General features: G+C 44.7%; 1 protein-coding gene and 1 long non-coding RNA gene across 2 annotated transcripts; both read right to left on the reverse strand.

The window, feature by feature from the left end:
* Positions 1-839: 839 nt before the first annotated feature.
* Positions 840-2,024, reverse strand: LOC112844308 (uncharacterized). Its single transcript, XR_003217053.1, has 2 exons — positions 1,971-2,024; positions 840-1,728 (listed from the first exon to the last, which is right to left on the reverse strand). It is a non-coding gene; the product is annotated as an uncharacterized LOC112844308 (long non-coding RNA).
* A 5,692-nt stretch (positions 2,025-7,716) lies between these two features.
* On the reverse strand, positions 7,717-12,829 carry LOC112843922 (uncharacterized). The gene is made up of 2 exons (XM_025903279.1): positions 12,563-12,829; positions 7,717-12,288 (listed from the first exon to the last, which is right to left on the reverse strand). Exons 1-2 carry the CDS (start codon positions 12,695-12,697, stop codon positions 7,729-7,731), a joined length of 4,695 nt encoding a protein of 1,564 aa, XP_025759064.1. The 5' UTR covers positions 12,698-12,829; the 3' UTR covers positions 7,717-7,728.
* Between the last annotated feature and the right edge of the window lie 2,499 nt (positions 12,830-15,328).

Genomic DNA, 15,328 nt, shown 5'->3' on the forward strand with positions numbered 1-15,328 from the left:
CCTGCAGGTTCAAGCTCATTGCATCTCCAACCCACATCCACTGCCACTGTACTTAAGGGAAGTTAAATACTTTCTTCTGCACCTACATTTGGATCACCTCGATCCATGACAGTCATTCAGGCAGTAATGCCTGGACTGGAAACAAGCCATCCTTAAAATAATACAACATTCCAGCTCCTGTGTTGGAATGCAAAACAAATGTGTTGTTTAAATTAGAGACTGCACTTGTGACAGAACAATAAATATTTTATTTTGATTATATAAGTAATGTAAGTACAAAACAAACTGTGGTAGACCTAAACTTATTTTCAGAATAATTACATCCGAGACTTTGTTTCATTGTAAGATTATAACAGTGATGGCAATATAATTGTTTGTTGTTCAGCAGAACAGTGTCCAGTATGTTGGCTGTTATACTTTGTGTTTGAAAATAAAAGTTGGGCTCATTTTAACATCATTACAAAAAGTGTTGTTAATTATTTTTAATCATATTCAGGTTACCACAAATTGTTTTTTCATGTAGTTGAACTTAACATGTTTGTCAGTAGGTAAACAATTAGTATTGTACAGTCAGAAATATCAAGTTATTGTTAATACTGCAGACTTGCAATGTACAAGTTGTCCTAACAGTCGTCTTGAGTAAGCTTTACTTAGTTTTTTTGAGGCAACGAGTTTCCATAATTTTTTTGAGTTCTGGGCACTAACAAGGCAGTACAGTGTACTCAAAATGAGTAAGTTGCCCTAACTTGGTCATCTTAGGTAAACTTGATCCAATTTTTTTGAGTTCTGGGAACAAATGAGCTTGTACAGAGTACTCAAAGTAAATAAGTTGTCCTAACTTAGTCATTTTTAGCTAAGCTTTACTCAATTTTTTTGAGGCAACGAGTTTCCATAATTTTTTTTGAGTTCTGGGAACTAATTAGATTTTACAGTGTTGGGTCTTGACAGCACATATGTGTTAAATGCAGAGACTGGAGGGAAGCACCACAAGTAGAGACTTAGATCTAAGTAGTTGAAGTTAACTGAAGTATTTATTTGAGGGTAATCAGGCCCAACATGTTATTTTACAAACCACTGAACATGTGACTTCCCATCAGCCAGCTGAATGCATTCCAGGCAAGTTCAGACGTGTTTACTGGGTGTGCGTTTTTTTTGTGTGTCAAGATTGATTGATGTTTCTCTTGTCACTCAACACTCTTGGTTTAATTAATACGCTTAAAGAGCAGAATAGATGTCATAAATGTTAGAAATCCATAAATAAATGTCTGTCCTGTTTATAAGTATAGCCTGATAATGTTTATTTTTGACCTGCAGAGGGCCTCAAAGCTTCAGCTGTTTCACTTGTATTGAGCTCATTTGTCGCAACTTTATAACTTGTGCACTTTTTTTCTGTGTATTTAACAGAGTAAAACCTGCAGCAAATCTATGATAATCCAACTGTGTAACGCACAATGAGTTATATGTCATTAAAAAGTTTTTTGGCTTAAGATCAGAGAAAAAATGTTGGAAACTTTCTGTGTGACTGACAGATGCTGCAGGATGTGGGTGGAGCCCAACCCTCCCCCTCACTCATTTCTTTGAAAACAAAACTTAGTGTATGACTTTCGTTTTCTCAGTGAGCAGCTGAAACTGGAGATTCATAGTGAATTATAAATAAACTACAAAATCCCATGAACTTGATTCAGTGTTGAATTTGTTCCTCATGTGGTTGTAGTTTGTGACTCTGAGCTACAGAAAAACAGCAGAGTGACATGTGAGAGCAGTTGGGAACACTTCACACTGAAACATATTCTATTGTTTGCACAATAATCAGACAAAGAATGAACTCAAACAAAAGCAGGCCCGGGCCAGATGACATGTTTTGTTTGCTAAATGAAACAGAATGACCTGGGAAAAAACTTCCACCCTGAGCAGTAAAAACAATATTTTACCACCATCAGGTTTACCTGCTATGACAGACAACTGATCACCTTTGACTTGTTGTTGAGCTTCCACCTGCTGTGTTTCCAGCTGCTCCCTTTGTGGTCTGAGCCCCTTCATCTGTATTTAGGGTGAGAGCTCCAGTTTATCCTTTCGACATACTCACATCCCACTAAGTAGCAACTTCTACTCCTAATTATACACAGTTCATATTAAAGTGTTGAAAAACTATTCTAATAATTATAAGTAATTAGCAGTGATGAGAAATAACTTCAACTCCTGGCTCTTTTTTTGAGGGGGTGGGGGGTGCATTTCAGACTGCATGAGATTCATGCACAGTGAAGAAAACAATGATCTTGTCCCACTTCCTGCATCCTACTACTTTCACGACTTTGTTCTAATTCTTCTTTGCAGCAGTTCAGATAGCTTCTTACTCAAATCCTGGACTTTACTCATTCATGGTCTCTCCTTGTTGAACTGTTTCTTGTCTTCAGAGTTGCTTAAAATAGTTTAGTTCTATATCCTGCTTATGCACATGATTCCAAGCAAGCATAATCATGGTTATACAACATCAAACTTTTATCATGACCTGTGGTCAGTGATAGGGGTTGATGAAAGATAAAACAAGCACATGCAGGCAGTCATCATGTTTGCATGATTTCCATCCTACAGGGAAATGTGACACTTGACTTTCCATGTGAGCCAGATGACAGACATTAGAGACACTGTGTGCTGTTCAATGCTTCTTTTGTTTATATCCTTTATGGAAGTAAAACACTGCTTTTTAAGTCTCAAATTAAACAAATTTCTGTTGATTTCAACTACCAGAAGTAAGTTCAGCTGAGTCCCACAGGGAAGTAATTATACTCCACCCTCATCCTTCAGTTGTTTGTGCAGGAAGGAGGTAGTTTCGGAGAGAAGCTAACAGCAGATGAATTGAACACTCATGTGCACTATGCTGCTGTTGTTGCTGTTTTTAGGTATGACAGTGTGGTTTTAATAACACAATTTATTTTCAGAAGTGCAGGTAAATGGTAAATTCTACCGACACCATCATATAGGCAGACTTGAGTCTGCATGGGTTGAGACAAACACATAATAGTAAAACTCAGTTACTTTGACCGTGTTTTATGTGTTGAGTTAAAGAAAAACCATTATAAACATGTAAAAATTATTTAACTTTAAACTATTTTTAAAAGCTTAATTTAACTGTAGAAAGACTGTAATGACTGATTCATGACTTTTGCACAACCTCTGTTTCTGCGTTCTGTGTTCAAAGCAGTGCTCTGCTGTTTCTATGGTGTGGGGGAGGTGTTGAAACCACACTGCAAAACAGCTTCAAGCACAGACACGTCATCTGTTCCCTGACAGAGCACAACCCTGAACACAACCTAGACTGAAACACAGTTTCAATTCTTCGTCACACAGGTTTTACTTTCAGGTTTTTGGAAATTTTTCAGTTCTTTAAGTCACTAAATTACTGACATTCAATCTGAGGTCATGCTTATGACTCATTTTTATCTCTGAAATTTTTATAACAGAAATCCCAAAGCAATGTTTCCGTTTCATCTTTTTGAGTGTCACATTGGGTATGTGAGATAGCCTAAGAGGGTCTAAAATAAGGTGTAGGCTAGTTGTGGCTCAAATGTCACAATAAAGCTGACCTACATGAGGCAGCCTAAGACTTTTATCGAGTAACTGAGTGAATGAGTCCCACAGATATCACAGTGTCACATGACCTTGAGCTTTAACTCCCTGTGATCCAGCTATTACAGTCAGCTCTGCTCTTTGCATTTCAAGTAAATTTCAAGTCTTTCATCAGCAGCTTTGTTCTGACACATGATAACTTTAAGAGGAACAGTCTGCTTCTCATAAAACACAGAGAAACAAATTACATGAAAAGAAAAAAACCGGTTCAAACTGGAAACAGATCACTGATAAAACTGACCTGTTCACATTTTTAACATTCAGTCTCAGGGAGAGATTCTTAAAGACTTGAATCATGAACTGGTTAAAGTCTGAAAATGTTCTGAAGAAAGTTTCATCACAGCAGGAATGATTTCTGTTCTCTGTAAAAAACATACTTTCAACAACAGTGAGGGAGGTGAAGCCGAACGGTAAACCACAACCTCCATTTTGTTCTCTGCTTTCATTGTCCCCCATCCTGTAATAAAAGCTTCACTGTGCAGTGTAATTACAAGGGTAATGAAAGGGTGTCTAGGTTTTTAAGTAAGGTGTGTTCCATGTACTTGCGCTCTGGTTCAGCAGGATAGGAAAGAGAACTGGCATGTAACAACAGGATCAAATATTGAGGAAACAGCTTTTATTATTATCAATTCTTGGGAACAGAAAATTAACCAAACCAACCAAAATTAACCAGTCAGATTGCTCATGTTCAAAATCAAAATCATATGAAATATTAAATAGAAAACCAATTTTATCAAGCTGATAAAAGACAAGCTACCAAGCCATTGCTTAAAGTGTACATTATAAAGCGCCTTGAACATATATGAAAAAAAAAAAAATATATATATATATATACACAATAGTAACAAATATTCATTAGTATCAGAAAGTGAAAGATTTGCTGTTAAATTCTGTCATTTCAATTCAGTTATATTTATATGCCATATAACATTATTTTATAACAACAGTTATCTGAGGTGACTATTCTGTGCTTAATTATTGTGCAAAATCTGAAATATTTAGAAGGACATGTTGGCAACAGTGCAGACATTAAAATCTTCTATGTACCTAGCTCTTGGTGTTGTTGTTGTTGTTGTTGTTGTTGCTGGATACAGACAGCTACAGTTTGGAACAAGTAATAAAGAGGAGCACCTCTAGCCTTAGCAGAGCAACAAAATGCAGTTATTATATAACTAACATATTGAAAGAGGATCATTTGCATAAATGGTACTTGAGATACTTGTCTTTGATATGTGTATGAGTTCATATTGTTTTAAGCTGGTCCACAAAGCCAACGTGTGACACAAAAAACATAAAGTTCTAGTTATATTACTTTAAAAACCACAAAACACGTTCACGGAACTGTTTTCATAACTTGAAATGCAAATATAAATTATACATTTCAGAGACTGAGAACTTATGCAGACCTTTTCTAAACAAAGTTATACACAACTAATGACCTAAAAATGCAGCCAATGCATCAGGTGTTTTTTGTGTAATCATTCAAAAATAACGAACTACTAAAACTAAAATGAGAGAACAATTAGGTGTCACAATAAGATGCCACACAAATTATTTGTGGCAGTGCAAAACAAAGTTTGTCCGTCACAAGACATAGGAGCACACCAGGCCTGACAGCAGGTGTATCACTCCTCCTGTTCTCCACCTGGAGATGGGTTTACACTGCATCATTACATCTGCCTTTGGTAGCTTTTTAGGAGCAACTGTGACACTGACTGCTTCCCCTCAGTGATACACAAAACAAAGCAACAACCACAACCCAACATTAAAATTTTGAAGTTTTCTAAGAGACTTAAATATCATGTTTAACCTCAGTAGTGAAAGACCGCGGTGGGGTTGAAAACAATGTACCTGGAGTCCGCTGTTCTTGTCCGCTCTAGTGATCCTCAACCTCTTTAACCATTACCCTAACCCTGTATCATGGGTCTATGAGAACGCAAGTACGCACAAGTATGCATATTGAGACAGGCCCTGTCTTTCTTTCTTACTCAGAGTTTAAAACTCAACACTTTACTTCTGATTTGGTTTTTTTTGCAACCTGTTAGATCCTGATGGCTTTTCACAACTGACCTGGCAGCAATCTAGTAAGTCTTTAACCTAAAGCCTTTGGCAGTTTTTTCAGTTGGTGATCTTAAGTGAGTTATGTCTCTTTCTCTTACCATGTTCTCCTGCTTCTGTAAGGTGCTTTTGTAATACATGTGTACAAAACTCCCTTATAACAAGAAAAAACTCATCACAGAACCAGCTCAGAGACATTTCAAATAGGCTGCTGTTTGGCAGCAGGCTGGTATGGATCCTGACTTTGCTGCTCTTTATGTTTTCTGTAAACCAAAAAAACACCACCAAAAACAAGAAGGGCAGCAAAAACTATCAGACCAACTATCAGTGCAGGATGCCCTGTACTGACCTCATCCTCCTTCCCTCCATCCTCCTTCCCTCCATCCTCTGTCAGTCCTCCTGGCTGACCTGCAGGTGAGAAACAGGTGTGAGGTGTCAGCTGTCAGGTAGGTGATGAGTGAAGAACAGAACAGAATCCATTTCCTCTTCAAACTGCTGTCAGACATTATCTACTGCACTCTGATCACATCACTCAGACCAGCTGCTTTCTACAAAGTCTCATCAACAACATCTTTAGAAACAAACATCAACAACCAGGAAGCAGCTTCACCTCTGATCACACACACACTCAACTCTACTCTACTCACTCACCTGGAGGAACAACAACTCTCAGGTAGATGCTGTCGCTGGGGTCACCATCCAGATTAGCTCTCTTTCTGCGGTTTGCTCCTTTCATGACAACACGACACTCGTATCTTCTGGTATCATTAATCGTCACATCCTTCAGAATCAAAGACACGTCTCCATCCTTCATCTGTCTGTCCTGCAGTTCCACCCGGTTCTTAAAAGATAAAAGCTGGTCATCAGGATATAAGTGACCATCCCGGTACAAAAGGACATATTCTTCCTTCGGGTCAGCTTTCCTCCACTCCACAACTAGGATGTTGTTGTTTGGAGCTTGACATGTCAGAATGACGTTCTGTCCAGACTCAGCTGTGATGCCTGAAAGAGCAGAGTGGATAAAAAAGGTCAAAGTATAACTGTACACCCTCGCCCCAAACCAACATTAGAGGAAACCTCCCCATCAGGAACACCAGTTGCCCCTGAACCAGATGCCGACTCCATAATGACGACTAAAGCACAATCACAAAAAAAAACACAAGATTCAAAATAGCGTAACTGTACAAAAGCAAAAACTTAATGTCAATCAGGACCAGAATTGAGCAGATTAAATGTCCAAGCTCATTCAAAAAGTCCCACACAAGTTAGGAAAAACAACCAACTTGGAACAAGGGCAATTGCGAAGAGCTCCCCACGGCGATCGAGATGACGTCGATACTTGATGAATCCAAAGGGTCACGGCACCAATGTAACCCGTTCAAGTGTTACGCCTGTTGTTCTTGCGTTGTGTTCTGGCGTAAAAGTAAGAGGCAGGAGACAGTAGTGGGTCTTTGGCTCTTTACTGTACATCTGCAACACAGAAATATGGATGTGATCTGCGTATGTGTCATGTGTCTGCCAGTGCACCTCTCCTCCGGCCATGCTGAAAGGAGCTGTGACCGGGGCACACATGCACGCGCCTACGTCACTACGCAGCGCGCACACACACGAACGCACACAGACTCAGATCACACAGGTAGGAGACCGAGATGCAAAATGACATATATAATCCAAAAAAAAAGGTGTTTTGGGTGAAATTCACAAGTATTTAACACATATGTTACATTCACCCCCCCTGAATTTCACCAAAATCACTACACATCTGAATGGTACTGCAATACCAAGAGGCACAACGATGCTGAACTACCATCACCTCCGGACCAGGCAACCCAAGGATCTTATCCCATAGTTCAGTTAAAAACTATCCGTAAGACGGATTAAAAGAAGTTGGATAGGTTGAGCAGGCCTCCAACCCTTTCAGAACACAAAGGTGCAGCCTACACCTCATCAAACGTGGTCCCATTAAACACGCACAGTGAGTGCGTCATGATGCCTCAAGGAAATACACATTCATAATACACAATGGGATGACCAAAAAACAGTCTATGGCAGAGGCCGAGCCTCCCGTGGCGGTAACAGGCCCCATGTAATCGGCTTCTGGACCATGTTTTCTATCAGCCTGTTGACTGACTTTACCACCCGACCTGCTCTGGTAACCACGCTGCCTCGAACATTGGCACGGTCAGGGTCATGTCTTGGCAAGTCGGACGGCTGCCCAGGATACGGCCGACCAGAGGTCTGATTTATGTCTGAGCCAGAAACAGGAACAGTCTGCGGAACAGCAGCGTCCCCATGACAGGCACCTGGAGCAGAAACTGTGCCAGACTGTGTCACATCAGAGGTAGCGGAACAGTCAACTGGAGTAGGAAGAGCAAAGTGCTGGGCCTGACCAGAAGGGCTTGCTGAAGTGTGAGTCGTGCAAGTCTGAGAGTCAGGTAAGGTATTGTCCACGTCCGCACCATCACATGAACCGTGCTGACGATCCGTAGACTGTGAGGCATGCTCTCCTGCCACAGAATCCACATCCACCCCATGGCTCAAATCCGAAAGGACCCACAAGGAAGTCCTTGCTGCGGTAGACTCTGTCTCTAGACTGCCAGGGTCCTCCACATCCCCACAAGCACTGAGATCCCCCTCACTGGAGAAAACGTCCAGAGACTGACTTCCCAATGAATCCTGAACAGGAAGGAAACTCACGTCCAACAGAAGGTTTCTGTGTACAACCTTACTCTGGCCTGAAGAGTCACTGATCCTGTAGATGTGGGTCCTGGGATGCCTCTCCACAACAGTATAAACCCGAGGTTCCCACTTGTCTGCAAGCTTCTTCTTGCCCCGCTCGCCTTTATTGGCAAGCAGCACGCGATCCCCAACATTCAGAGACACACCCTTGGTTTTCTTATTGTACTGACGAGCCTGATGCTCCTGCTCATTGCTGGTGTGCTCCCGGGCGATCTTGGCAGCCTCAGACAAGTATGACAGAAGAAGCTTGGAGTAGCTGTCAAAGTCCACCACAATGGGATCATGCAAAACAGACTTGAACATAACGTCGACCGGTAGTCGTGGGACACGGCCGAACATCAAGTAGAATGGGGCATATCCAGTAGTCTCGTGAACAGTTGCGTTATAAGCAAAGGTCAATGTCTGAATCTGCTGCGGCCATTCCTGTTTGGCTCTGAGAGGGAGAGCTCGCAGCATATTGCCAAGTGTGCGGTTGAACCGCTCCGTGCCACCATTTCCCATAGGGTGATAAGCAGTAGTGTGAGACTTGGCAACGCCCGAAATCTGCAGAAGCTCAGAAAATAATTCACTCTCAAAGCTGGGACCTTGGTCTGAGTGAATACGCTCAGGAAAACCATATACACAAAAAACAAAGTCCCACAACTTTCTGGCAACCTGCTTGGCAGTCTGATTCTTGCACGGGAAAGCAAAGGCCATCTTCGTGAAGTGGTCAGTCGCCACAAGCACATCAACAGAGCGCTTCTTTTTGTCCTCTGCTGACCAAAAGTCAATGCAGACGAGCTCCATGGGAGCAGAGGTCTTAATGCTCTCTAATGGGGCTCGTGCTGCAGGCTCTGGAGTCTTGGCAAGTATGCACCTTCCACAGCACCGAACATGCTCCTTCACATCCCTCTCCATATTGGGCCAGAAAAAGCGTTGCCTTGCTAGGTGGAGGGTCCGAACTTGTCCCTGGTGCCCTGCCAAATCGTGGACACCTTTCAAGGCCTGCGCCCGTAAATTCGCTGGCAACACCAACTGGAGTCTCTTCGTTTTGCTCACAGGGTCTCTCGTCTCCCTGTAGAGAATGCCATCCCGGATCTTGAACCTCTCCCAGTGCTTCAATAAGGCCAGTGCCCTGGAATCCATATCATGTCTCTCACGCCTGGAAGGGCGCCTCCTGCGGGCTATGAGTGGCAGGACAGCGGAGATGACAGGATCTTGAAGTTGGTGGTCCTCCAGCTCATGCAAGGTAAGTGATGGCAGTACATCATTGCCAACTGGTTGCAACTGCTGAACAAGGTGGAGAAGGGAGACAGCTCTATTCTCCGCAGCGGTTTCCCAGTAATCATGGTGAACCAAGGTAGCCTTGACTTCCGACAAGCTGTAGGAATCTTCCGAGGTCAGAGCTGGAGCAGGTTGTTGGGCGACCTGAAGATTTTGGACACCAAACCTGAAAGCGTCCTGCACCTCATGAGCCGCCGCACCTTCTGCATTCCGCACCAAGTGCTCATAGGGCTCCTGAAGTAAGCGCCCACCAATAGAATAGGTGAAGGGGTCACGACTGAGTGCATCTGCTACAACATTCTTTCGACCTGGGATGTACCTCAAATCAAAGTTGTAGGATGACAGCTTGGCCACCCACCTTTGTGCATAAGCGTCCAGCTTGGGCTTGGTCAATATATGAACGAGCGGGTTGTTGTCAGTCCATACTGTGAACTCGTGCCCCTTCAACCAGTGGCTGAACTTTTCAGAGATGCTCCACTTCAGGGCCATGAACTCCAGGCGATGGGCTGGGTATCTCTGCTGCGACCTGCTTAACGCTTTGCTCGCGAAAGCAATAGGGCGTGCCTTATCCCCGTCGATAGGCAATTGTGATAAAACCGCTCCCAGTCCATCCAGAGAAGCATCCACAGACAAAATGAACGGTCGTGAAAAGTCAGGATGAGCCAACACGGCACAGTTAAGGAGGTCATCCTTCAGTTTATGAAAGGCCTTGTCGCACGCAGGGCTCCAATCTGCAGCAGTCAACCTCCTGAACATGCCAGCACCCCTCCCAGCCTGACTAGACCGTCCCTTCCTCTTCTGGCCAGCCGTCAGAGCAAACAGAGGCTTGGCAATGGCTGAGCAACCAGGAATGAAGCACTGATAGAAAAAGACCATTCCTAAAAAGGACTTAATCCTTTTCACAGAAGGAGTGCAACCATCCTTCTCCATCAGAGCTTCCTTTGGCATCTTAGAAATCACTTCCACCTTAGCTGGGTCCACAGCGACTCCGGTCTGGTCGATGACATGACCAAGAAACTTGACTGACTTCTGCAGCAGATGACACTTCTTTGGACTCAGCTTGAGATTGTTGTCTCTCAACCTCTGAAAAACAGCTCGGAGCCGGCACAGGGCTTCCTCTTCAGTGGGAGCAAAGACCAGGAGGTCATCCAAGTAGCAGAGCAGACTGGTGAAGTTGAGGTCACCAAAGATGTTCAGCATCATGCGCATAAATGAAGCCGGGCTATTGCAGAGCCCTTGTGGCATCCGGTTGTATTCGTACAGGCCAACAGGCGTTGTGAAAGCGGTGTACTTCTTATCCTCCTCACACATTGGAATGTTGTAAAACCCGGAAGTTAAATCCATCGTGCTGAAGAAGGCATTGCCCCCAAGCACGGCAAGGCAATCCGCTTGGTGAGGCAGTGGGTGCGCATCCCTAAGAGTTCGCGCATTCAACCACCTGAAGTCCGTACAAATCCGCAATCCACCGTCCTTCTTCCAGACCATGACGAGGGGGGATGCATACTCGCTGATGGATTTGCGAATAATCCCTTTCTCCTCCATGTCAGTGAGTACCTGCCTTAGTTGTTGGTAATGAGCAGGAGGCACTCTTCTGTAAGGCATGCGGAATGGGCGTTCATCAGTCAGGTGGATCCGATGTACAAAGCGTTTAGCTTCGCCACAGTCAAGCGGGTGTCTAGAGAAGATGTCCTCATACTGCTCAACTAGCTCAACAAGCTCTCTCTTTGAATGTAAGCTGGCATGGCATGAGTCAATGTCAAGATCACCCAAACCGAGGGAACACAACCTGTCATTCAAGTCAGCCTCGGTAGCGGCTGGCCCACTGACTTGTGCCTGGGCCATACTCGCCACCTTGCAGGAGTCCTGCGGGAAATCAAGGTCCTCCACCGCAAGGCAAGATGAAACAACAGCAACCCTCGAGTTGCGTTTCAAGGTCACTGGTTTTGCGGAGAGATTGGTCATCTTCAACGGCACCCACCGATCACCCCACATGGATGTGATCACCCGGCCAACGAGAACGTCTCTCGGCCCAGACCCAGAGGTGCAAGGTTCCACAATGATCGTGCTGCCTGGAGAGACTGGCACATTGCTGGGCAGCCTGCCCCATACCAGATGCTCACACTGTGGGAGTAGTGTCACAGCACGAGGCAGTTTCACAGTGCCAATTTTGTCAGGAACCTCCTCACCCCTCCATCTGGTGGTGCACGACATCATGTCCAAGAAGTGCTCATAGTCAAGGAGCGAGTGCTTGCTCCCCACAGACACAAGCTTCCAATAGTCATCAGAATGTTTCATAACTCGCATCAGGTACTTGAGGACATTGGAGCCAATGATGAGCTCATCGCGCTGGCCCGACACCACCAAGACTGGCACCATGCACTTCACACCGTGGACAGTAAGTGCCAAGTCATAAACACATTTCGGGTGGGTCTGCTTCCCACCACAGCCAACCAGCACAATACGTTCTGCTGACTGTGGTTCACTCACAAGAGCTCCAGCTTCTCTAAGCAACTTCTCGGCCTCCTCACTCATAGTGCAAGCCATGGACCCGGAATCCATCATGCCCCTCAAGTTAACCTTGTCATTCACTGCAACTTGGGTGTAGAACAATTCACTGAATGTAGGCACTACTGCTGGTCCCTGAACCACGACACGGTATCCCTCTGGCATTGTTGAACAGGTGTTGACATAAAGAAGTTCAAGATCCGATTCATCAGGATTGAGGGTATTAGGTTCATCCCCCACACTGCCCCTCTCCAAGTGTGGGTGATTCAGTTTTCCGAAGGCCAACTCTGCCTCGCGGCAGCTCCGGCCTCCCGTCCCTCATGACGACTGTGACAGTCCTTTCTCCAATGACCAGGAGCAAAGCATGCAAGACAGAGATTCTCTCTCCTGCAGTGCATGTGAGTGGAATGACCAGTGTTGCCACAGACCTGACAACCCTTCTTAAGGGAGGGCACGCGGTTAAAATGCTGCAAAGTTGCAGATGCCGGGGCTGCAGACTGCACATTCTGACATGCCATCACGCGATCCAAGAGGCTGATCAGAGCGCGCATGCCAGTCACATCAAAAGCTTGGGTGGTAGTCGAACCAAGCTCGCAACCAACTGACTGCTGAATAGACTGAGTGGTCACAGGACATGTTGGAGACTGCTGGAACTGAGGAGTAGGCGCAGACACCGGGCAAGAAGACACTGATGTCCCAGAGAGACAGGCTGTCGAAACATCAGTTAGAACAGGAGTGAGGCAAGCTGCTGTGGGCGAAAGCTGACAAGCAAGGTTTGAGACTGGTGCTGTAGGCTGAGACTGCAAGGCGACACTGGCCTGCACAGGCTGTGATGCCATCACTTCTTGAGGTACAACAGAGCAGTTGTGGCTAACCTCTTGCCTCTGTGAGGTGTGGAAACTGCCCTGACTGCGTGCCCTGAGTTCACGCTGGAAGCTATCGATGCGTTCTTGAACCTCAGTGGTCGTCCACTCCTCAGCTGCTTTGATGCTGAGCCTATTCAAGAGGATCGAGTCAGGGCAATACTTGATGAACATCATCGAGACCTCACGTCCCGGATCCTCAACATTACGCCCCTGCCTACGCAAGCACTCGTCAGCAACGTCAATAGCATTGTTTAGCCTTATCCAATATTCCATCACTCCCTCATGTTGTAATGGTTTGGTGTTATAAAAGTCAGCCATAGGCATAGAAGAGTAAGTCAATACACTAAAGTGCTGTTTCAGAATGTCAAAGATCAATTCAGGAACCTGGACATGGTCAAGTGAGGGGTTGTGACGTAGGGTGACCTTCACTACATCCTTAGCCTTCCCCATCAACCTAGCCAATATGTCACGTGATCGCTGATCTGTTGGTGTGTTGCGTTTTACAAAGTACATGTCCATCATTTCCACCCATTCATGAATGGAGAATTTATCACTGCCGTCACCCCTGAAAACTGGCGGCTCCTTGACGTCTGATTGCAAGACAAGTTTCACCCCAGACAAATTTAGCTCAGGAGGTCCCTGCTCAGCCTTAGAGGCTTCAGTAGGCATACTGGTCCCCTTATCACCTTGCAGCTGGGCTACAATGGACTGACCAATCTGATTGGCCAAATCTGAGATGAGCGTACTCAACTCAGCATTGGCAGCTGTCTGCGGGGTCTGAATGTCACAGGGAGGAACCTGGAGACGAGTGGAACAAAACTTGGGAGCAAATGACACACCAACTTTAGGTGTCTGAAACCCATCCCCAAGAAACCACCCTCGCCCCAAACCAACATTAGAGGAAACCTCCCCATCAGGAACACCAGTTGCCCCTGAACCAGATGCCGACTCCATAATGACGACTAAAGCACAATCACAAAAAAAAACACAAGATTCAAAATAGCGTAACTGTACAAAAGCAAAAACTTAATGTCAATCAGGACCAGAATTGAGCAGATTAAATGTCCAAGCTCATTCAAAAAGTCCCACACAAGTTAGGAAAAACAACCAACTTGGAACAAGGGCAATTGCGAAGAGCTCCCCACGGCGATCGAGATGACGTCGATACTTGATGAATCCAAAGGGTCACGGCACCAATGTAACCCGTTCAAGTGTTACGCCTGTTGTTCTTGCGTTGTGTTCTGGCGTAAAAGTAAGAGGCAGGAGACAGTACTGGGTCTTTGGCTCTTTACTGTACATCTGCAACACAGAAATATGGATGTGATCTGCGTATGTGTCATGTGTCTGCCAGTGCACCTCTCCTCCGGCCATGCTGAAAGGAGCTGTGACCGGGGCACACATGCACGCGCCTACGTCACTACGCAGCGCGCACACACACGAACGCACACAGACTCAGATCACACAGGTAGGAGACCGAGATGCAAAATGACATATATAATCCAAAAAAAAAGGTGTTTTGGGTGAAATTCACAAGTATTTAACACATATGTTACATCAGCTCTGCTCCACTCAACAACAACGATGGGGACAATGCTGTTTGGAGCTCGGAATGTCAAAGTGACAATTTTTCCATAATCAGCTGTGATGTTTTCCTGCTCTGAAGTAGGAAACACCACAGGACAGAGAGGTTAAAGGGATCAAAGTACAAAGGCTTGCTTCAGAGTTAGAAGCAAACAGAGACCAATGAACTATATGTGTTTTATCTGTAACGGTAAACTCAAGTGGACTCAAGTGCATTACTCCAAATCTTTAGAGACAAATAATAATAATAATAATAATAATAAATGTACAACACCAAATATACAAAAGTGCAAGAGGTTGGGACTCCAGGGGAGTGGAAGAGTAAGAGAGGTTGGAAAGAGATGCATCTGGACTTCTTTAAGTTGCTTGAAGATGTTTCACCTCTCATCTGAGAAGCTTCTTCAGTTCTAAGCTCAAATGGGGGAGAGTCCCAGATTTAAGCCCTGTGGGAGTAATCCACCAAGAGGGACAGTGGACCACCTAATAATCCTCTACCTAATCACACGAGCCAAGGTGTAAAAAGGGATGTAGGTCACAATCAGCCAAAGTTTCAGGTGAGCTCATTGGGAAACCTGGCCCCACCTTCTCATGTGATTTCCTGAGGTCAGATGGCCCAGGATGTGAGTGGCTGTTAAGGCGTCTGGGAAGGGAACTCAAAACTGGATTATAGATCCTTTAGATGCAGATGG

The sequence above is a fragment of the Oreochromis niloticus genome, linkage group LG3 (genome assembly GCF_001858045.2).
Source record: "Oreochromis niloticus isolate F11D_XX linkage group LG3, O_niloticus_UMD_NMBU, whole genome shotgun sequence".
NCBI classification, from domain to species: Eukaryota; Metazoa; Chordata; class Actinopteri; order Cichliformes; family Cichlidae; genus Oreochromis; species Oreochromis niloticus.